The sequence below is a fragment of the Chlorocebus sabaeus genome, chromosome 10, assembly GCF_047675955.1.
Source record: "Chlorocebus sabaeus isolate Y175 chromosome 10, mChlSab1.0.hap1, whole genome shotgun sequence".
Lineage (NCBI taxonomy): Eukaryota > Metazoa > Chordata > Mammalia > Primates > Cercopithecidae > Chlorocebus > Chlorocebus sabaeus.
The window spans coordinates 114,477,314-114,501,110 of NC_132913.1; the positions used below are offsets into that span (position 1 = coordinate 114,477,314).

The following is a 23,797-nucleotide window of genomic DNA, read 5'->3' on the forward strand; positions in this document are numbered from 1 at the left end:
CAATATTGTAAATGAGATTCAAGATTAATTGTCTAATAGGTTGAAGTTTTAAATTGAAATTTCCTTCTATGTTATTTTCTATCACATATGCTTCACCATGAAGGTTGATTTGAAACCAGAGTTTCAGAAATACTGATACTATTATATTCTTTTCATCTAAATTGAAGTTATTATTATATTTTTAACTGGTCCTGGCCACTTCTTTGTATCTCTCAAACTGCCACTTTCTTTGTCATTTTTGGAGCTATTAATAGGTGGCAGATTGTACTGAGCCTGAGCATAGAATAAAATAAGTACATTGGTCCCCCTTATCTGTGATTTTTGCCTTCTGCGTTTTTAGTTAGCCTCAGTCAACCTTGATCCAAAAACATTAAATGGAAAATTCCAGAAATAAACCATTTATAAGTTTTAAATTTCACACTGCTCTGCATAGTGTGGTGAAATCTCACCCTGTCTCACCCAGGACATGAATCATCTCTTTGCCCTGGGTGTCCATGCTGTCTGTGCTAGCCACACGTGAGTCAGTTAGTAGCTGTTATGATTATGAGACCGGAAAAGCATAGTATATATAAGGTTCAGTACTATGCATGGTTTCAGCCATCCAGTTGGGGGTCTGCAGATAATGGGGGACTACTATACAATTTTTTTAGCATGGTTGGGGAGCTAAAAGTATAGTTCCTACTATTCTTGCCAGAAAATGGGAAAAAATTGTTCAATCCCATATTTTTATTATATATGAAGTAGTGACATGGACAGGAGACAGAAACAGTGGGTAGAAGAAGGCAGTTCTCAGCAAAGGCCCCACCATCGAGCCTGGAAACCCACAGCACTAAATGGCAACAGGCATTCCTGTTTTTGCACCCAGTAGCTGCCTTTTGGCCCACCATGCCCCGCTCTCCTCTACCCATATAAACCTGAGACCCCAGGCTCCAGAAGGAGACAAAGAGATGAACAGAAGAGCAGAAGAACAGGAGAATGGCACAACATAGTGAGGAGGAGCATCAGAATGCCGAGAGGAGTTTACCAGCTCCCCATCAGTCCCACTGAGCCACCTCTATCACCCAATAAAAGCTTCACATTCATCCTTTGTGAAAAGGCAGAGGGTCCACTGAGCTGTCTAACACTTAAGCCAACTGTGAACGGCAAAGCTAAAAGAGTACGCGTAACACACACCCATTTGGGCTTCAGGAGTCGCAGATACACACCCCTGGATGTTGCCCTGGGGCTGAAGCCTAGGAGCACTCATTCCAGCCCCTGCACCTGTCCATCAGTGTGCTCCCTTTCCCGTAAGGGGTTTAAGCAGGCACGGCCACCAAACAGACAAGTCACACCCCTGTGGCACATCCTGCAAGGGGGGTCAGGAAACTCCTGTTTCAGTAGATATATTTGATGAGAATAATGCCCTCCTGAGGGAATGATCGTTTATGTGGTGTATGTGTGTGCACGCATGTGTGTGTGTGCATGCATATGCCATGACTTTTAGCACGTGTGCATGTATATGGGGACTTGTTTGGGCAAGAGTGTCATTTAATCAGCTAATGGGTACAAGAATCGATGCTGTTCTCTTTACAAGACTCCTGTTTGTCTCTTTCAAGTGTTCTTCATTGCCTGTTTTTTTCCTGAGAGCCAACCAGTCTTTTCATAGCTTGGAGACAATGAAAATTACTCAGAACCATCTTGCCTGTGGTGTTTCAGGAACTCTCCCCTAGGCTGCTGCCATAGTAGGCGAAATATATTGGTTTTGACTCTGAGTCTCATGTAAGTTACCAAGTGGCGGATTCTTAGCTCTGTGACTGCCATGGCTCAGCAAGCACCCTGAGCTGAAGATCTAGTGGTTTTAACTTACCTCCTGATGGTCTTGGTGAAACGGTCCTGGCACACTTGAGCCACTTACTCAACATATCCTTGAGTGCCTCTCATGTGCCTGGCACTGTCCTGGGTGTTTGGAATATATGTGTGAAAGCCATGTAAAGGCTATGCTCTTGGAGTCTCCATCAGGCTCTTTCATAACTTTCAGTTTCCCACCTTCTGGAATGAGAGGTCACTATTCCAGGCTGTGGGAATGCATTCATTTGCTTGGCTTTTTTTTTTTAAGCTTCTAATTTTGTGTAATGTATGAATGAGATACCATTGCTGCCCTCAGGGAGTTTGTGTGTGACAGAGAGAGACAAATGGGCAGGCAGATGTGTAAGCACTTTGCCACCAGCAGATTGGCTTCGTGCCATAATAAATTAGGAGCAGTGGCTCTGAGGGGAGGCAGGAGAAGGAAAGAGTGACTCTTCAACTGGGGTGGGATTTTTTGACAGAGGTGCCGTTTGGCTTAGCCTGTGGCCGGAGAGTGCTTGGGGGATGTGACAGTGGGGCGTGTGGGAATGGATGTAGTAGATGATGAGGGTCTCCACCCTCTGACTTTGCAGAGATGAGCAAGGCCAAGTGTTGGAAGGGCTTGAACACACACTGGAGTATTCTGTGAGAGCCAGTGGATTTCAGAGGATGGCAGTGACACCACTTGCCTTCCGCCTTAGGAGGATAACTGATGACTGTGTGTCGGATGCACTGGAGAGCAAGAGCCGGCTCGCAGGGAGACCAGCTGGATGATTCGCTTTCATTTATTTTACTCATTCAACACACATTCATCTGGGGTTCACTCTGTTTCCAATACCGGGCATTTCCAAATAGTTCAGATGGCATAAGTGTGGTTGTGGCAGTAGGAATGGGAAGGCTGGGAAGGGTATGAGAGGCATTACAAAGGGGAAGTGGGAGTGGCACACCAGAAAACCTAGTTTAAGGTGTCAGTGGATGTGTGCATTTGTGCGTAGGGGTGTCTAGAGGGCGGCGGGCAGCTGGAAATGGAGGTCAAGTGCATAAAGAACAGCTCGTTGTGTAGGACCCCCCCCCACAAACTCTGCTTTTGTGGTAACATGCAGAGGTTTGTGAGAATCCCCAGTAATTTCTTAAACTCAGGCTGGGTGGGAGGTCAGTCAGCCAGGGAACTCTGCAAGGAGTGTTGCCACTTGGGTCAAAGTAGACCTCTGAAAATAAATTTTATAAATGATTGCCACTTTTAGATGACAGTTTAAGAAGAGTTAAACCACTTTCATGCCCTAACTCGAAACACTTTCATGCCCTAACTCATCTTTCAAGTTTGAAATTTAAATGTGTGTTTCTTTGTTCTGAGTGACTGGAAGATAAATATGAAGACAACTTTGGTGGATGCAGGTGGGCATCTCAGTTCCTTTTGCTGAGTTTCACTTGCTGTCTGCTTCACTCATCCATGGTGTAGAGAACTGCAGCAGTCTGCCCTGCTGTAACACAGACAGACATCATCCCTCACAGTGGCTGGATAATTCCAGATGTAATGCCAAACAGAGAAAACTGATTCCATTTATGTTTTGTGATAAGAGGTACAGAGAAAAACAGAAAGCAGTGTAATGACTTGTCTTGACAAAATGCTTCCGCGGCCCTGCAGGAGCGAACCCACTTCCCCTGGTTAAGGAGGGGTGTTGCATTTTAAACATGTGGTGGTGGTTACTCATTGTGCTTTTTTTTTTTTTAAGGTGGGAAATATTGTTCTTTGGACTGAGTTAAATGCAGCTTAGCATAAAAGACGTGATGTGGAACAAAGCCTGCGGACTGTGACTACTTGACATGCACTGGGCTAATGAGGAGACAGAACGTCTCTGATCAGCAGCAGAACAAACACTCACAAAGGGTCTCCTTCTCTCTTAGGACTTCCTTCGCTGGGCATCTGGCTGGGATTCTTGTTGGACTAATGTACACTCACGGGCCTCTGAAGAAAATGATGGAAGCATGTGCAGGTACAGAGTAAAACACCTTTGGCATAACAACAAGCTGGACTTTCATCTTCATTTTAATGCGAACAGGAGCAACCCCAAGTTTCCCTGTGGTTCAGCTCAGGAATTCCCTAATACGCCTGTTTTTCTTTTTAAACCGAAAGGTAAAACAACCAGTGCAATTCCTTACGTTGCACCACAAAAGAGGCTGCACACTTAAATTTTGAATCTGATACTTTCTTAGGGGACAAATATCAGTATGTATTTATACCCTCAACCTTAATGCTACCCACAGAAAACCATGATTTCCTAAAGAATGCAGAGAACTAAAGTGCGTTTAAAAGAATGCATTCTTCCGTAATAGTCCGTGAATTAATATACATGCAAGGCAGAGTTGAAAAAGAAAATGAAGCCTGGACTGAAGTGCATGGCCAGTATTTTAAAGAATTCAGACTGATGACCAGGTCCTTGGTAGATGAGCCATATATTCATGCATGGCCAAACCGAGTCTGTTGCTGCTTGAAGCTTAGCTCCTGCTTTTTAAAATTTTGTTTCTCCCTTCAAATTGATACTCAGTGAAAATATTTCATTTAGAAATACTTGTGTTTTTTAGACCTCTTAATTTTAAATGCGATTCTCATTTTGACTTGTAAGAAAACTGGTTTGCAAACACTTGTTTTATAGAGTGAGTTCCACTATTTCATCTTTTATTCATGGGAGAGCTTCTGAGACTATTTTACCTTTTCTTGAACCATAAATAATTTTTTCACAGTTTGTGCTGATGACTGGTTTTCTTGAGAACCATATAATATTCATGATATTAGAAAGCTTTCCAGGCACTGCACTGGCACCTTTATTAGCAGGTCGTGTTCACTTTTGGTTGATTTTTACAGGCTGTGTTGCATCTAAGCAGATTCTCATTTTCCCGTCTTGGCTTATTAATGTGCTTCCGCTGTATATACTTAGAGGAGGCAGTGGGAACTTCATTTATTGAAAATGTCCAGTTTTATTATATTTTCAATATAATTAATACTCATTAGTACTGATAAAAGAGATGATTCTCAGAAGTTTAATGTCTTGTTTCTTTTTTCTGTGTCTCATGATGAAGCGGTTAGTAAAGCTTTTTGCAGACATGTTATGAAATTTAAGCAAGTACTTTAATTTTTAAACAGGATTTTCCCCATAATTATAATATTTAAACTCTTAGTTTTAAAAGCCTTAAAAAATGAATGGAGACTTGTTTTTACACCACTCTATTTTCAAAGTAATAAATACGATAGAAAATTAAATAGGAAAATTAGAACACTCAGTGCAATTTGCAAATAGCCTGCAAACTCGGCCTTTTTTCTGCGAGCTGAGAATTGAAGCACACAGGAACCCCATGGAAAATGACCCAGCATGTGGAAGCTGCCATCTGATGCCTCCTGAAGAGGAGGGTCGCCCTGAGGGTGTGGTCCTTGGCCCTCCCTCCCTCACTTCATTCAGCTGTGCCAAATTGACTGAGTAGACAGTCCTACTGCCTTCTATAGGGACAAGAAAGGGTAAAGTCCCCTAGGAAGGGGAAGGAGCGTGGCTCTCCTAACACCCTTGTTTGAGGAAGGTTCTCCATTTAGCCAGAGCGTCTCTGCTTAGACAGAGGCATCAAAGCTGAGCGTTGGTACTTTGGCAGGCAAAGACTAAGGAACTTCAGTGAGTGTAAATTAGGGTTTCGTTTTCCAGTCCCCACCCCCAAGCGCGCGCGCGTACACACACACACACACACACACACACACACTCTTTTCCCTGTCGGGCTGACCCCCAAACAAAAGGGAGTTGATTTTAATAAGTGTTTAGAAATCATTTGAAATGACCTTAGGCTTTGTCCCAGAGAACTTCCTAATGACTGGAACAATTAGCATTTAAAACGTTATAGCTGCCATTAAAATGTTTATTTCTTTTACATTTAGGTGGTTTTTCCTCCAATGTTGGTTACCCAGGACAGCAATACTACTTTAATAGTTCAGGTAAGCAGTTTATTTCATTTAATAAATTTTAACTTATTTTTAAAATTATAGTGTTCAGCTCTACAGAGTACTTTAGGATACTGCTAGTTGACGCTGTGGTGGAGTCGTTCACATGTTATGTAACTGTGCCTCTAACATGCCTGGAAGCTAGTTGGAGGGGTAACCTAGGGAGCATATTTGTGTGGGTTGGTAGGGAAGGCCAGGGAAGGAGGTAACTCAGACATGAAAACATGGTATGATTGATATGAGGTCTCTCATGTGTGATAAGGTTCATATTAGACCTTGGTGCTTCGAGTCTCAGTCTGAGACTCAACTGCTGGGAAAGTGTTAGAAGTTGGTTTTAGGTATATAGTTCTCCACAGCCCATCCCATGTATATTCAGGAAACCCTTGCATACCCTAAGATGCTAAAATAGGCATGCTGCTAATAAATGCCATGTGACTTAATGAGGAAGAATGTATTTTTCTAAGTGTCTGTGTAAATAGATAGAAAGGACCTGCTGTTAAAAGCATAAGACCTATTTTAGGCTAAAGCCTTTGCATTCCAGTCTGGGCTGGCTACATGGTAGTATCTTAGATCAGGCCCGGCAGCCAGGTGTTAGCCATGGCCATTGGGACACTCATGTCTTAACGCAATGGACTGATTGTGCCCCTCCCCAAATTGATATGTCAAAATCCTAACCCCTAATGTGATGATTTTAGTAGGGTAGGGATTTGAGGAAAAAATTAGGTCATAAGGGTAGGGCCCTCATGAATGGGATTAATATCCTTGTAAAAGTGACTGCAGAGAGCTCTCTGGCCTCCTCACTGCCACATGAGGATACAAGAAGTCAGCAGTCTGCAGCCTGGAAGAGGGTCCTCACCAGAACTGACCATGCTGGCGCCGTAAGCTTCCAGCCTCCAGATTGCAAGAAATTTCTGTTGCTTAAGCCAGCCAGTCTATGGCTGTTTGTTATAGCATCCCAAATGGACTAAGATGTGTTTGTGTTTATATTAATTGAGGACCACTATAGCTTAAAGCTGAGACTAGCAGCGGTTTCTTTAAAGGACCGGACAGCTAATATTTCAGGCAGTAAGGGCTTTATTGCATATAGTCTCTGCTGCAACTAGTTAACCTGTCCTGGTAGCATGAAGGCTGCCATAGACAATGTATAAACAAGTGGGTATGGGTGTGTTCCAATAGAATCTTATTGCTAGCTCCTGCCTTTTCTACTGTGTAAGGATATGAGATTGACACTCTGTCAATTTAACCTTACAAAATAGGGCAGTTCTACTTACTGTCTTTTCTCTCTCTTTTGCACTCCATTTATTTTCTATTTTTTAAAAAAGAGAACTGAAGAGAACAGCTTCTTCTTATATGGAAGAAGCACAGTCACAGAGACCAGAGAATTAAGGGCGAAAATAAAAAGCCCTTTTTACCTCTTTTAACCTCTGTAAGATTACCATAGTTATATGCCTTTCTCTGAAGTGATTGGATTTCTTCAAAGGCAGAGCTACATGAGGCCAGGTGACTATGCTAATAGTCATCTAGGGAACTTTTATGAGAGCATGTGTATATCTTACAAGTAATGATTTATTCTTAATATGGCTGTCCTTAGCTGGAAAAGTCTTTATAGGTCGAAGAACCTCATGAATGTTTAAAAAGCTGTTACCAATTTTTCTAATCTTGGTGGTGTTTCTTGATCTCCTTTGCCATGAAATCCTGGTATGTGTATAAGGAACAGATGGAGTAGTTCATAGAATAATGATAACCAGATTTTCTTTTACTACAGAGCCTAAGTATGCAACTAAAAAAAAAAAAATTAAACTAGTATTCCTCTCAGGACATAATTTAAATTTATTTATCTTATTTGTTTGATTGCTAGGTTTTTCCAGGCATGTTTATTATGAAGATTTTAAAACATCTCATTGGGCCAGTGAAATAGCCATAGAAAATTTGGGGTCCTATGGGAGGAGACCTGTTTTCATGATAATAGATATTGATGAGATTTTGGATCCTGTTGATGATTTATGATCGATGGTATAGAACGTTTAACCACACTGGTCTTTCTGATTTAAGGCACCAGAACATTCCCATGTTCTTTCCCCATGTTTTGTCTGACAAGTACCAAATTTGTTTTTATAATATTCAGATGTTTAGAGTTGTTGAATTTATTTCATTGAAGAACTGCTAGATTATTTTCAAATAAGAAATAGCATGAAGAAAAATGTTTTTCTACATCAAGAAAATGTTGCCTCAAATCATCGCATGTGTATCTGGCAATTAAAACTCTGTGTAGATGTATAATTTCTATGTGGTGAGCAAATATGCAGAGACCTTGGGTTATTTTGGCTCTTGAATTAACTGAGCATTTTTGGGGGTGGATAGGTAGAAATGCTGCTTAGATCTTACATAACAGAATGGCTTTCCACAGGGGTTTGTAAGTGATAATGAGCCGTGTGGGAAATTACCCAGTATACTTTTTGTATTCCAGTAAAATAATTGGCACTCTTAGGGAATTGGGCCATTTCTCTATGCAGGGATTGCTGAAGCATCCCATGCTATTCAGTGACGTCTCTATAAATATTCTATTAGTGTTGCAGAATGGTTGCCACTTACTTTGATTCTTTGTGGAGAAGATATATTAATTGTGTTTTTACCGTTTGTCCTCACGTGAAAGGTCTTTTTTTTTTTTTTTTTTTTTGATAAGGAGTGAGAAATAAGATTTGTAAAAACACTACCATGGTCTCCTTTACTCTCAGGGTCTGAAACTTGCTGGCTGAGTGTTCCCCAGCGCAGCAATGGGGGCTGAATTTTTCTGATTCTATTGGATAGAGACCAGTTTAAGAATAAGTGTTCATATTTAAAATGGTAAGATCCAAGTTCAGTTTTAAGCTATTGTGAGGATTTGGAAAATGTACTTGTCTCCTTTTCCTGTTTTAAATATCAATAATGTTAATATTTTGACATGGGAAACAGGTGAGAGAAAATACGAAAGTTGGGTTATTAGAGGTATTTAGTGAATTCTCATTAATGTTTACTGCACTTGGGCAAGGCTTTTCAGGATTAGTCTCCAAAATCCTAAACAATTTTATTTAATGTTTATTTAAATCATTCCTTTTTCTTTTACTTTCAAGGACATTCAGTAAAACAGAATCAAGTTAGAAGAGTTTTATCACCATCACTAAGAATGGACAAAAGATCTAGATAGACATTTCTCCAAGAAGATATACACATGGCCAATAAGCACATAACATGACACTCAACATTATTAGTCATCAAAACCACAGTGAGATACCACTTCATATGCCCTAGGATGTTTGTGAATAAAAAGGCAAATAATAGCAAGTGTTAGTGAGGATGTGGAGAAATTGGAACCCACATACACTGCTTGTAGGAATAGAAAATGGTACAGTTACTTTGGAAAACATTCTGGTGATTCCTCAAATAGTTAAACAGAATTGCCATGTGATGCAGCAGTTCCACTTCTAGGTGTATACTCAAAAGAAAGGAAAGCGTATGTCCACATAAAAACTTGCTCACAAATGTTTATAGCAGCATTATTCATAATAGTCAAAAGGTAGAAGTAATACAAATGTCTATCAGTTGACATTGGATAAACAAAATGTGGTATAAGCCATACAGTGGAATATTATTTGCCCATAAAAAAGAATGAAGTACTGATAAATATAACAAACTTGATGAACCTGGAAAATATACTAAGTGAAATAAGCTAGACACAAAATGCCACATATTACATGATTTTGTTTATATGAGCTATCCAAAATAGGCATATTCTGTAGAGACAGAAAGTAGATTAGTGCTTACTTAGAGCTGGAGAAGGGATGGGCGGGTGAGGATTGTTAGCTAAAGAGTATATATTTCTTTTTGGGAGTGATGAAAATGTCCAAAATTGATTGTGGTAATGATGGTGCAACTCTAAAATATACTAAAAACCACTGAGTTGTATACTTTAAATTGATAAATTGTATGGATGTCAATTATATCTCAATAAAGCTGTTCTAAAAATATCCATAGACACAACTAATTCTCATGACCAATATTTATATAAACATAATTATATTAGGCTATCAGCTGAAACTAGTGTGTTTTGTCATTCGTTGTTTATATGAAAATGAAGTCTACTAGAGTGCTGATTAACAGTTTCCCTTTTAATCTTGCATATTAGGTAAATATTCATAACCAATACAACAGTAAATTTTAAATAGCCTCAGGACCAACTATCAAAAATTCTGAGCATGAAATCTCAATTAATGAGATTCTGCCATTCAGTGTTCCTCTTTTGACTGGATTGTGTTTTCTTCTGTAGCCTTATTAAAGCTCTAACTCAGGCCTGTACTGCTGTACTGTGGGATAATATGGAGATCTGTCACAAAGACTCATAGGTTAGGAATCTTCATCAACAATCCAAACCACATTATTTAAATATTTGAAACATCAACTTCAAAGAATATAATAATGGCAGGAAAGAAGAGAAAAAAATCAAACAGACTATTTTACTTCTCTCTCTTTATGCCAGAATGAGATTGGTAACCTTCTGTGGGGAACAAAAATCTCTTCCAAACAAATTCTCTAACTATTGGCAGTTAAAGAAAATGTAAGGAATAAACTCAAACTGAAAAGATCATGGAAATATCTTGCAAAAATGAACTTTTCTCTGTTATTGACCTTTATTAATGGAGTACCTAAGTTTGGTACCTAAAGCATTACTTAACGACCGAGTCGTCTCTTCTCTCTTGTTTTATCTAGCAACTATTATTTTGAAGTTGTATTTTCTTTCTTGTTTTATCTAGAAGCCATTTTTTGGGGGGAGCTATAATCTCTGACATAGAATTACAATCACAGAGAAACTGGCTGCATCTTAATGTTGTTATTGTCTGAATTATTCTGTGGGATCTGTATGAGACATTGGTCTGCCCCTCATTGTACAGAGCAACAGGACATTAACACTTTATTAGCTATTGTTTCCACCATTCTCTTGACTCAAGCCAGGAGTTCACTGAAAACTCTCCAAGTATTGAATAGCTCTAAGCTGAAAGAATCCACTCCATATGTCAATGGCTCATTACTTCTGACTACCCTCTGAATTAATATCTCCTTTCCTCTTTAGCACATAAGGACTCAATCGTGTCCAGCTCCATGGTGGGCACTGAGGATACAGTGACAAGACGATCACCATTTGGCATCTTTTCTTATTTTGAGGATAATTATTATACCTAAAATAATGTTGTGCCTTACTTGCTTGTCTTGCTTATACAAAACAGGAAGTATAAAACAACAGTCCATAGCTGTGTTCTAGAACCTTTTCCTTGTGCCTGTAGGCAGCTCTGGATATCAGGATTATTACCCGCATGGCAGGCCGGGTCACTATGAAGAAGCACCCAGGAACTATGACACGTACACAGCAGGACTGAGTGAAGAAGAACAGCTTGAGAGAGCTTTACGAGCCAGCCTCTGGGACCGAGGTAGGAGTCTTGTGCCCTTCAGTTATTTTAAAGCATACCTCTTGTGGTAAGGTAGCCTGAAAAAGGGCTATTTGTAGCAAATCAAATTTTAAATAGTTCAGAAAAAGGATACGTAGATGAAAAATGTGTGCAGATTGTGATTACAAAGAATGGGGTGTGATGCCATATTCCCAGCAACCTGAGCTAGTAAGGTGCCAGACTGGGTATGTATTGTTAAAGTGGTTCTTTTTATAGGCCTGCTGCACTCGATGCTTTGGCATTAAAGTCAAGAAACTTAAAATTCTTAGATGCATGATTAAAAAAAGAGATTTTCTTTGGAATTCATATGTGTAAAGAAGGCTCAATGTCACTAAGTATCAAAATATTGCCCATAAACCTTCCACAAATCTCCCTCAACATCACGTGGGCTAAGAATTCAAGCTCAGGTTTGACTTCTGCTGAACCAATCTGTCTGAGGGTAGAGCCTAGAAATTTGTATTTTGAACAGGCTTTCCAGGAGTTTCTTTTACAAACCGATATCTGAAAAAAACGCTGTATTTATTCTGCTGTCATTGTTCTAGGTTTGGATTATGAGTTTGGGAATTACTGTTTTTATTGTTTGAGTAGTGACTAAAAATCAGCTATTCATTTAAAGGGCATTTGTTAAAGTTTTACGTTTCATGTACAATGGTAGGTACAATAGGGAACACTGTGGTAAAAGGTGGAACCTACCCTCAAAAAGTTAACAATCTGTGTTTGGGCATATGCCTACTAGATGTGATACCACACAGGTAACCCTAGTATCAGGTGACTAAGAGAGGCTCAAGCTAAGTGCTAGAGGTAGGGAGAAGATGGTGAGCTTTGTCATACCTAGAACTATCAGATTCTCACAGAGGAGATAGCGTTTGAGTTGGACCTTCAAGGATGTGTAGAACTTGAAGAGCTGTGGACGGGCATTCTCTGTAGAAGTCTGAGTATCAGCATAGAAGTTAGGGTCATGTTCCGCCAGCCCTCACTTTTGAATGGACAATAAGAGAAGAAAGGGAAGAAGATTGGGAAGCTAGGCTGGGGCTGGATCACAGGGGTCCTAGAATTAAATAGGCCAAATGGAAAGTGGATTTAGTATGTGATGTAAATGCCAATAGAGGTCTGCATGGAGACTGATGTGGTCAGAGCTCTGTTACAAGAATCTGGTAGTAGCAGTCATTCTGCAAACAAGATTGAGCACCTGTCGGGTACCAAGCATTATGCTAGATGATGAGAGTACATAAATTATAACAATAAAATTTCTGACTTTAGGGAATACAGTCTTAGCAGCAACAGTGTGCGTGGAGGTGGGGAGTGACAACAAGCAGGGAGACAAGTTGGAAGACTATATTGCAGTAACCTGAACAAGAAAGGAAAGCCTAAATTATGAAGGTGGCAGGGGAAGTGGAGAGGAAGGCATACATCTGTGTTTCTCAGGTGAAGAGTTTCAGAACTGTGATGATATATCAGTAATCTATCACTGTGTAAAGAATCACCCTGAGACTCATGGATTTAAACAGTAAACATTTATTCTTGCTTGTGAGTATATGAAGCAGCTGGGCCAGGCTGAGCCGATTTTGGCTAGCAAGCTAAGGTGTCTGCAGTGGTCTGCTGGGGTCTGGCTGCTCTAGGGTGGCTTCCTCTACGTGCCTGCCTGACTGATGCTGGTGGTATGCCACGCCTCATTCCTCATCCAGCAGGCTAGCCTGGGCTCATTCACCAGGCTACAGCACATGGTTTACAGGAGAGTGCAGAAATCAACAAGTCTTATGCTGGCACAGTGTCAGTTCCACTGTATTCTGTATACAGTTACTGAAGCAGGTAACAAGACTAGCTCAGATTCATGGGATAGGGAGATAGTCTCTACCTCTTAGAGGAACAGCAAAGTCACATGCAATGGTTATAGATAGAGGGAGAGGTGGAGAATTGTAGCCATTTTTGTAATCACTGTATCACATGTAGTCAGTGAACTGCCAATATCACAATCATTCAAAAGCATGCCTTAGCTATGGAATCCTGAAATCCGGGGGAAGGGCCCACAGTCTGTATTTTAACAAATTCTGATGGTTATTCCTGTGCACACAGAGGTTTAATCACCACTGGGCTATCCATGAAATACTATGGGACACGTAGGGCAGGGCAAAACTTCTCAGCGCGGGCTTCATACAGCCTGTCTCTATCCCCATCTAGGCTGACTTCAAATAAAGTCCCAAGAGCCAAAGAACACAGCATTAAAGGAAAGATTTGGACTTATATTTGGGGGACGTCGTCTGATTATTACCTTTGGCTAAGAAAATGTATATTCTAAAGTAGCAAGCCTTCATAAAGAGTGATGAAAAATCAGAGGGAAAAATTAGGTAGCCCGGGTGAGAATATTTGAATGTGAGACGTAGAAAACCTCCCACGTTAAATGTTGTAAGAGAAAGGAAACGCAAGAGGGCAAGCTTACTTTTTGTAGTTTTATTTCTAAAGCGTTGCTATATGCCCCCATAAGTGACTATACAGGAAGTTAGGTCTAGTAGTACGGGTGTTATTTTTTAGAAAGAGAGAGAAAATAATGACTTCCTTCAATAATTTGGGCTCAGAGACATGAGCATGGAAGATCTGTAGAGGAAAGCATCCTCTGATGACCCTGGTGATTTTAGGGCTATTTTAGAGACTTGAATCTAGGTACAAAGGAAGGGTCTTACATTTTGGGAGTCAGAAGGAAGTTGGAGTAGATTTTTGAGATGTTTCCTTAAAAAAGAATGTGTTTATTATTAAGTTAATATAAGTCAGTAATACTAATTTTTCCTGCTTAACAATAAATGGTATTGAAATATATACTAACAGGCAAAAAAAGGAAAAAAAAAAAAAAAGAAAACAGGCTACCTTCACAGATTTCAGAAAGTCATCTTATAGTAGTGTTGATTTTTCATAAATTTAAATCTCATTCTTAAAAAACTTCTTGTAAAAATAACTCAAGAGAGTATACTGAACAGAAATAGAAACAACATAAAATTTTTACTACCCCTATTTTAAATTATTTTTTGTTTTTTCTTATCCTTAAAACATTTCAGTGAAGTTAAGAAATTAATCATTTTTACTTAAAAAAAAAAAAAAAGTTTTTACACATCAGATGCTATAAGACTTGCTTGGTGAGAAGAGTATTTCTGGGATTATTTTGAAGCCAAAGGTTTTGTTTCTACCTCTAACTAGTTGCTTGGTCTGAAAAAATCTAGCTTCTACTTTGTGAGTATGGAGTTAAGTTCTAAAACTCCTCACAGTATAAGACTGCTAGGACTAAATGATCCAGAGTTTGTGCTGAATTATTTTTGCTATCTAACCTTTTATTTTAACAAAGTCATAGGTTTTTTTCCCCTTTATTTCCCTTCCTCCTACACATGTGTTTTCAGAAAATTTAAAGCAGTCTCTTCTTTCCATTCATGAAAAATCGTACAAGTACATAGAACTTGTTTGTCTCTCAAACGGCCACTTAGTACATCTGAAACAGAGTGACCTTGTTTAACATTTTGAATTACAGTGAATGAAATATAAAAATAAATAATTTTAAAAAGAAGTCATGAAAGTTAATAATTGATGATTTTTGAATATAGGACTTTCTAAACAGAAAAGTAATGAAAAAATTGTGGAAGATAGATCAATAAAAACTTTGACAAAGAATATAATCAGTATGTAAAGAACTCATGCAATGAAGTAATTAATACTAACTCCTATTAGGAAAATTGAAAACAATTTTAACATATAACCCAAAGACTTCTAAGTGATCAGTGTGCATCTAAAAATAATTTGCTGTATATTAGCAGAGAGTTACTTTGTTTGTCTCACCACGTTTTTTATTTTTATTTTTAATTTTTGTGGGTATGTAGCAGGTGTATATATTTATGGGGTACATGAGAATTTTGATACAGGCATACAATGTATAATACATCAGGATAAATGGAGTATCCATCACCTCAAGCATTTGTCCTTTCTTTGTGTTACAAACAATCCAGTTCTACTCTTTTAGTTATTTTTAAATGTACAAAAAAAATTGTTGACTGTAGTCACCCTGTTGTGCATATTAAATACTAGATCTTACTCATTCTAATTATTTTTTGTACCCATTAACCGTCTTCATTTCTGCTTATCCTCCACCCCAGCATCTGGTAACCATCATTTCATCTCTATCTCCATGAGTTCATTTCAATTTATAGCTCCCACAAATAAATAAGAGCATGCAAAGTTTGTCTGTCTGTGCCTGGCTTATTTCACTTAACACAGTTAAGTGACCTCCAGTTCCATCTACGTTGTTGCAAATGACAGGATCTCATTTTGTTTTATGGATGAATAGTATTCTATTGTGTACAAGTACCACAGTTTCTTTATCCATTCATCTGCTGATGGATACTTAGGTTGCTCCCAAATCTTGGCTGCTGTGAATAGTGCTACAGTAAACATGGGAATATAGATATCTCTTTGATATAATTATTTCCTTTCTTTTGGGCATATACCTAGCAGTAGAATTGCTGGATCATATGGTAGCTCTACATTTAGTTTTCTGTGGAACCTCCAAACTGTTCTCCATAGTGGTTGTACTAATTTACATTCACACCAAAAGTGTACAAGGGTTCCCTTTTCTCCATATCCTCACCAGCATTTGTTATTGCCTATCTCTTGGATAAAAGCCATTTTAACTGGAGTGAAATGATGTTTCATTGTAGTTTTGATTTGCATTTCTCTGAAGATCAATGACACTGAGAACCTTTTCTTATGCCTTTTTGTTATTTGTATGCCTTCTTTTGAGAAATGTCTATTCAGATCTTTTGCATGGCTTAAAAATTAGATTATTAGGTTTTATCCTGTATATAAGCAGCTGTTTGAACTCCTTATGTATTCTGGTTATTAACCTCTTGTCAGATGGATAGTTTGCACATATTTTTCTCCCATTCTGTGCATTGTCTCTTCACTTTGTTGATTGTTTCCTTTCCTGTAAAGAAGGTTTTTAACATGATGTGATCCCATTTGCTGATTTTTGTTTTTTGACCTATGCTTGTGGAGTATTACTCAATAAATCTTTGCCTAATCCAATGTCCTGGAGAGATTCCCCAACATTTTCTTTTAGTAGACTTATAGTTTGAGGTCTTAGATTTAAGTATTTAATCCATTTGAAATTGATTTTTGTATATGGTGAGAGATAGGGGTCTAGTTTCATTCTTCTGCATATGGAGATCCAGTTTTCCTAGAAGTATTTATTGAAGAGACTGTACTTTCCCCCAGTGTATTCTCTTGGCACCTTTTTTGAAAATGAGATCACCAGAAATGTATGGATTTGTTTCTGGATTCTCTATTCTCTTCCACCGATCTGTGTGTCTGGTTTTATGCCAGTGCCATGGTCTTTTGGTTATTATAGCTTTGTAGTATAATTCAAAGTGGGGTAATGTGATCCTTCCAGTTTGCGTCTTTCTGCTCAGGATAGCTTTGTCTATTTTTGGTCTTCTGTGGTTCCATGTAAATATTACCATTACTTTTTCTATTTCTGTGACAAATGTCATTGGTATTTTGATAGGGGTTGCATTGAATCTGTAGTTTGCTTTGGTTAGTATGGACATTTTAACAATATTGAGTCTTCCAATCCATGAACATGGAATATCTTTCTACTTTTTGTGTCTGCTTCAGTGTTTTCATCAATATTTTATAGTTTTCATTGTAGAGATCTTTGACTTCTTTGATAAAGTTAATTCCTAGGTATTTTATTTTACTTGTAGCTATTTTAAATGGGATTGCTTTCTTGGTTTTTCAGATTGTTCACTGTTAATATATTGAACTGCTGCTGACTTTTGTATGTTGATTTCATATCCTGCAACTTTCCTGAATTTATCAGTTTTAATAGTTTTTTGGTGGAATTTTGGGGTTTTTCCAAGTATAAGATCCATACCACCTGCAAACAAAGATAATTTGGCTTCTTCCTTTCCAATTTGGATGCCCTTTATTTATTTGTCTTGTCTGATTGCTCTAGCTAGGACTTCCAGTACTGTGTTGAATAGCAGTGGTGAAAGTGTGCGTCTTTGTTGTGTTCCAGATCTTAGGGGAAAGGCTTTCAGTTTTTCCCCTTTCAACATGATACTAGCTGTTGGTCTGTCATATGTGGCTTTTATTGTGTTGAGGAATATTCCTTCTATACTCATTTTTTAGGGTTTTTTTGTCATGAAGGGATGTTGAATTTTATCAAGTGCTTTTTCCACATCAATCGAAATGACCATATGGTTTTTGTCCTTCATTCTGTTGATATCGTGTATCACATTGATTGATTTGCTTATGTTAAACCGTCCTTGCAGCACTGGGATAAATCCCAAATGGTCATAATGAATTATCTTTTTAATATGTTGAATTCAATTTGCTATTATCCTTGAATCAATGTTCATCAGGGATATTAGCCTGTAGTTTTCTTTGATATCTTTGTCTGGTTTTGGTATCAGGATAATCCTGGCCTCATAGAATTAGTGTGGAAGTATTCCCTCTGCCTCTATTTTTTAAAATAGTTTGTGTTGGATTGGTATTCATTCCTTTTTAAACATTTGGTAAAATTTAGCAGTGAAGCCATTGGGTCCTGGGCTTTTCTTTGCTGGGAAACTTTTTATTACGGCACCAATCTCATTACTTTGTATTGGTTTATTTAGGTTTTGGGTTTCTTCATGGTTTCATCTTGGTAAGTTGTGTGTGTCTAGAAATTTATTCATTTCTTCTAGGTTTTCCAATTTATTGGCATACAGTTGCTCATAGTAGCCTTTAACAACAACCCTTTGAATTTCTGTAGAATAGGTTTTAATGTCTAGTTTTAATCTCATTTTTGTTTGGGTCTTCTTTTTTTCTTAGCCTGGCTAAAGGTGTGTTGATTTTGTTTATGTTTTCAAAAGAACAACTTTTTGTTTCATTAACCTTTTGTATTTTTTTCGTTTCATTTAGTTCTACTCTTAACTTTATTACTTTTCTTCTACTATTTTTTTTTGTTTTGTTTGCTTTTGCTTTTCCAGTGGTTTAAGATGAATCATTATGTTATCTGAAGTTTTTCTACCTTTTAGATATAGGCACCTATTGCTATAAACTTCCCTCTTAGTCCTGCTTTCACTGTACCCCATAGGTTTCAGTATGTTGTATTTGTATTATAATTTGTTTCAAGAAATTTTTGAATTTCATTCTTAATTTCCTCATTAACCCACTGGTCATTTAGTAACATATTGTTCAATTTCCATATATTTGTATAGTTTCACAAATTCCTCTTTTTAGTGATTTCTAATCTTATTCCATGGTGGTCAGAGATGATACTTGATATAATTTCAGTTTTTCTGAACTTTTTAAAAGACTTTTTTGTGGCCTAACATATGGTCTACCCTTGAGAAGGATTCATGTGCTGAGGAAAATAATGTGTGTTCTGCAGCTGTTGGATGAAATGTTCTATAAATATCTGTTAGGTCTGTTTGGTCTATATTGCAGATTAAGTGTTACTTTTCTTTGTCGAGTATCTTTCTGGAACACTTTTCCATTGCTTTAAGTGGGGTGTTGAAGTCTCCAGCTATTATTGTATTGAGATCGATCTCTCTCCTAAGCTCTAATAATATTTGCTTTATGTATCTGGGTGCCCCAGTGTTAGATGCATATATATTTATAATTGATATATCCTCTTACTGAATTGACTGACCCCTTTATCATAATATAATTACATTGTCTCTTTTTATAGTTTTTATCTTCAAATCTGTTTTGTCTGATATAAGCATAGCTGCTCCTGTTCTTTACTGGTTTCCACTGGAAGGAAATATCTTTTTCCATTTCTTTATTTTCAATCTATATTATGTATTTTCTTTCTTTTCTTTCTTTTTTTTTTTTTTTTTTTGAGACAGAGTCTCACTCTGTTGCCCAGGCTAGAGTGCAGTGGTGTGATCTTGACTCACTGCAAGCTCCATCTCCCGGGTTCACACCATTCTCCTGCCTCAGCCTCCCACGTAGCTGGGACTACAGGTGTGTGCCACCATGCCCAGCTAATTTTTTGTATTTTTAGTAGAGTGTTAACCAGGATGGTCTCGATCTCCTGACCTCATTATCCACCCGCCTTGGCCTCCCAAAGTGCTGGGATTACAGGCGTGAGCCACTGCGCCCGGCCTCTATATGCATTTTCATTCTCTATAGGTGAAGTGTGTTTCTTGTAGGCAACAGATCATTGGACCTTGTTTTTTAATGCATTCATTCTATTCTGCATCATTTAGTCTTTTTTCATTTAATGCTATTAATGCTTAGTAAGGGTTTACTCCTACCATTTTGTTATTAGTTTTCTGATTGTTTTGTGGTCTTCCCTTTCCTCTTCCCTTCCTTCCTGTCTTCCTTGTAGTGAGTGATGTTCTCTGGAGGTATGTTTTAATTTCTTGCCTTTTATTTTTTGTGTATCTGTTGTATATTTTTTGATTTCTGATTACCATGAGGCTTGAAATTAATATGACCTATTATTTTAAACTGATAACAACTTAACACTGATTGCATAAAGAAACAAGCAAGCAAGCAAAGAGAAAATCAATACAAACTCTACACTTTAACTTTGTCCCCCTAGTTTTTAGCTTTTGTTTCTACTTACATTTTATTATACTGTTTATGTTTGAAAAATTGTTGTAGTTATTATTTTTGTTTGGTTCATCTTTTAGTCTTTCTACTCAAGATATGAATAGTTTACACACCACAATTACATGTGTCTTTTTATTCGTTTTTCTGTGTACTTGCTATTACCAGTGAGTTTTGTACCTTCAGATGATTTTTTATTGCTCATTAACATCCTTTTCTTTCAGACATAAGAACTCCCTTTAGCATTTCTTGTAGGACATGTCTGGCATTGATGAAATCTCTCAGCTTTTCTTGGGAAATTTTTTATTTTGCCTTCATGTTTGAAGGATATTTTCACTGGATATACTATTCTAGGATAAAAGTTTTTTGGTTTTTTTCCCCTTCAGCACTTTAAATATATCATGCCATTCTCTCCTTGCCTGTAAGGTTTCCACTGAAGTCTGCTGTCAGAACTACTGGAACTCCATTGTATGTTATTTGTTTCTTTTCTCTTGCTGTTTTTAGGATCCTTTCTTTTTCCTTGACCTTTGGGAGTTTGATTATTAAATGTCTTGAGGTAGTCTTACTTGGATCAAATCTGTTTGATGTTCTGTAACTGTCTTGTACTTGAATATTGACATCTTTCTCTAGGTTTGGAAAGTTCCGTTATTATCCTTTTGAATAAACTTTCTACCTCTATCCGCCTCTCTCTCCATCCTCTTTAAGGCCAATAACACTTTGATTTGCACTTTTAGGGCTATTTTCTAGATACTGAAGGTGTACTTCATTCCTTTTGTCTCCTCTCACTGTGTGTTTTCAAATAGCCTGTCTTCAGGGTCATTAATTCTTTCTTCTGCTTGGTCAATTGTGATTCAATCTTGAGTATGTCAATTACATTTTTCAAGTCCAGAATTTCCTCTGGATTCGTTTTAATTATTTCAATCTCTTTGTCAAATTTATCTGATAGGAATCTTTCCCTTCAGGGAAGTGGGGTCCCCTCTGGCCCAGGACAGGTCCAGAAATGCTTTCCCAGAGCCAAGGCCTGGAATCAGGTACCCCAAGAGCCTGCTTGATGCTCCACCCTGCTGCGGCCAAGCTGGTACCTAAGCTGTAAGACAAAGTTCCCTTTACTTTCCTCACTTCTTTCCTCAAGCAGAAGGAGTCTCTCCCCATAGCCACCATATTGGGAATGTGCTTGGGTCACACTGAAGCCAGCATGTCTCTGAGTCTCACCAGATACCAGGGGCTGAGTACTGCCTATTTACCACGGTGGCCTATTCAGGTCCCTAGAGCCCTTTAGTCAGCAGGTGATGAACCCTGCAAGGATTGAGTCTTTCTCTTCAAGGCAGAAGGTTTTCTTCTGGCCCAGCATGTGTCTAGAAATGATGCCTGGTAACTAGAGCCTGGAATAGGGGCCTCAGGACTCTGCTCGATACCCTATCCTACTGTGGCTGAGCTGGTATCCAAGTCGCAAAACACATTTTTCTTTACTCTTCTATTTCCTCTCCTCAGGCACTGGGAAACAGTCTCTTCCAGAGCTGCGAGTTGCAGTGCCTAAGTTTGGGAGAGAGGTAAACACCCACTGGCTTGGCTGTCCCGGCTGGTGTCTCACTGGAAGGCATGTCCCCCAAGTCCTGGCTCTGAGCCCAGCACAGCACCAGAGCTTACCCAAGAATTGCAGGCCTTGTGGCTCGGACTGCCTTTCAAGTTTATTTAGGACCCCAGAGCACTTTTGCGCATGGTGTCAGGGCCTGATGGAACTCAGGTTCTGACCATTGGGATGAGCAATTCCCCTTTGGCCTGGGCTGGTCTAAATGCGCACTCTCTGGATGCTGGCTAAGTTCTGCTCAGTATTGCTTTCCGGCAGTGCTGAGTTACAGTGGGATATCCACAATCGCTGTGCTCGCCCTCCCCCAAGTACACAGATTCTCTGTCTGTGCTACCAGGGGATGGATGAGGAGTGGCATGGCAATTCAAGACTGTCTTTCCTTCTCCCTTCAGTGCCTCTTTCAGTGTTGTGAAGTTAAAACCAGGTACTGTGATTACTCACGTGATCTTTGGTTCTTATGAAGGTGATGATTTCTGCAGATAGTTCTTCAGTTTGGTGTTCCTCTGAGAAGGACGATCTGTAAAGGTTTCTATTTGGCCATCTTGCTCTATCTCCCTCTATCTCACCACATTTAATGTTGGTGGTGATAACAGACATTTCTATATGCTGCAGATATGAATGCAAATTGGTGTAACCTTTCTGGAAAACATATTGGAAATGTATAATCAAGAGGCTTACCTTCAGTGATTTCTTGACTAAGAATCTAGCCTGAGGAAATTATTAATAGAGAGATGGTCCAATATTTGTTTGTAAGTTACTTATTCCCTAATTAAATTTAAAAACAAAAACTTAAATACATTGAAATTTGCACAACCATGTGTGCAAGGGTGAAATCAGTATGGTTTCATTGTAAAATGGAAATATTAGGCATCTATTAAAAACATTTTTGAAAAATTTAGTGGCATGAAAATATGATTACAACATAATTGCTGAATGAAAAAAAGTAAGGCACAAAATAGTATGTACCATATGGCCAGAAATTTATGAAATAAGCCAATTCAAACCAAATATTTTTCCATAAGAAAAAAAAAATGAAAAAGGCCTTTGACAAATGTCTACTTGATTCTTACACTTAGACAATTACAATGGTTTCGAAGGAAAATAAAACTCAAATTAATATAAATTTTTATAAAGCTGCTTCCTTTGCCATTGTCAGTTACTGCATAATTCACTTAAGGAGTCTTTTTAGATCTGTTTCCTTGAAACTAGTTTCATGTGCTGTTCAAAACATTCATTCAAAATAAAATTCTGTGATCAAATAAGCTTGGAAAATATGTAATTAATTGGTTTCTTAATTGCAGAGCTAATTATAATCATAAGTAGTATACCAGTGTCACTGTGGATATTCAAGGAGGTATGGTTTGCAGTATTTCCCAAATTTATTTGAATGTAGCGTTTGTGTGTTTATGTGTATATGTGTTTGAGAGGGGAAAGGGAAGAGAAAGAGAGGGAGGGAGGATAGAAGAGAGAAACCAGAATTGTTTGGGCTGAACCCTCTGACAGGTTTGGAGACATCTTGTTACTTTGTCTCTAAATCCTTCAATGTGTATCTTTTTAAAATAAGGGCAATTGTGCTACTTATCTAAACATCATGGCCACATCAAAGAATATTAGCAGGAATCCCCTAATAACACCTAACATTTAGTCCAAATACGAAATTTTCTAATTTTCTCAAAGAGTATCTTTTATAGTCAGGTTTTCAAGGTTCTGATGTTGCATTTGATTATTTCTTTTTAATATAAAAACCATACCACACCCTTTGTATGATTTAATTTTTCAGGACACTAGTCTCATTGAATGGTACGTGTTTCTTATTTCTTCATGGTGTATTTAAATAGTTATCTGCATTTCTGTATATTGGCACTTACATTTGAGGACTTGATTAATTGGATTTGGGTTACACATTTTTAGCAAGAAAATGTCATAGGTAATGCTGTGTTCTTCAGATTGCATCAGGTCAGGAGATACACAGTGTCAAGCCATCCCACTAATACTTGGTTACTAGTTTCAGAAAGTGACTGACAAATCTCTCTGTTGCAAAGGTAAAATTTTCCCTTTGCTCTTTTCATGTTCCACATGAGGCAATACTATGTCACCATATGAATATCCTGTTTCCTAAAAATTACTTGAAAACCTTTCAAGTAATGGTTTTTGTAGTCTTTGGTGATTTTTTTACAAGACTAAATATTAGTCGTGTATTATGCACTTCTGTATAATAATTGATCACCTATCAGTTATTTCTTTGGGTTCCTTGTTAATATTTTTATTTCTTTAAAATTTATAGTAAAATTTACTCCTCGTGGTGTGCACTTATGTGAGCTTTGTCAGAAGCATAGAGTGGTTTATCATCATAAT

The 23,797-nt window shown here is 38.1% G+C and overlaps 1 protein-coding gene across 6 annotated transcripts in view; it reads left to right on the plus strand.

Annotated features, from left to right (window-relative positions):
- Positions 1 to 23,797, plus strand: part of RHBDD1 (rhomboid domain containing 1) — a 161,332-nt gene that overhangs the window by 69,131 nt on the left and 68,404 nt on the right. For 5 of the 6 annotated variants that reach the window (XM_038001455.2, XM_038001452.2, XM_038001453.2 and 2 more), the window contains 3 exons: positions 3,730 to 3,818; positions 5,741 to 5,797; positions 11,119 to 11,262. In XM_038001455.2, coding sequence (XP_037857383.2) covers positions 3,730 to 3,818; positions 5,741 to 5,797; positions 11,119 to 11,262 — 290 coding nt within the window. The remainder of the gene's footprint in view (positions 1 to 3,729; positions 3,819 to 5,740; positions 5,798 to 11,118; positions 11,263 to 23,797) is intronic. The other variant, XM_038001457.2, reaches the window with a different exon arrangement.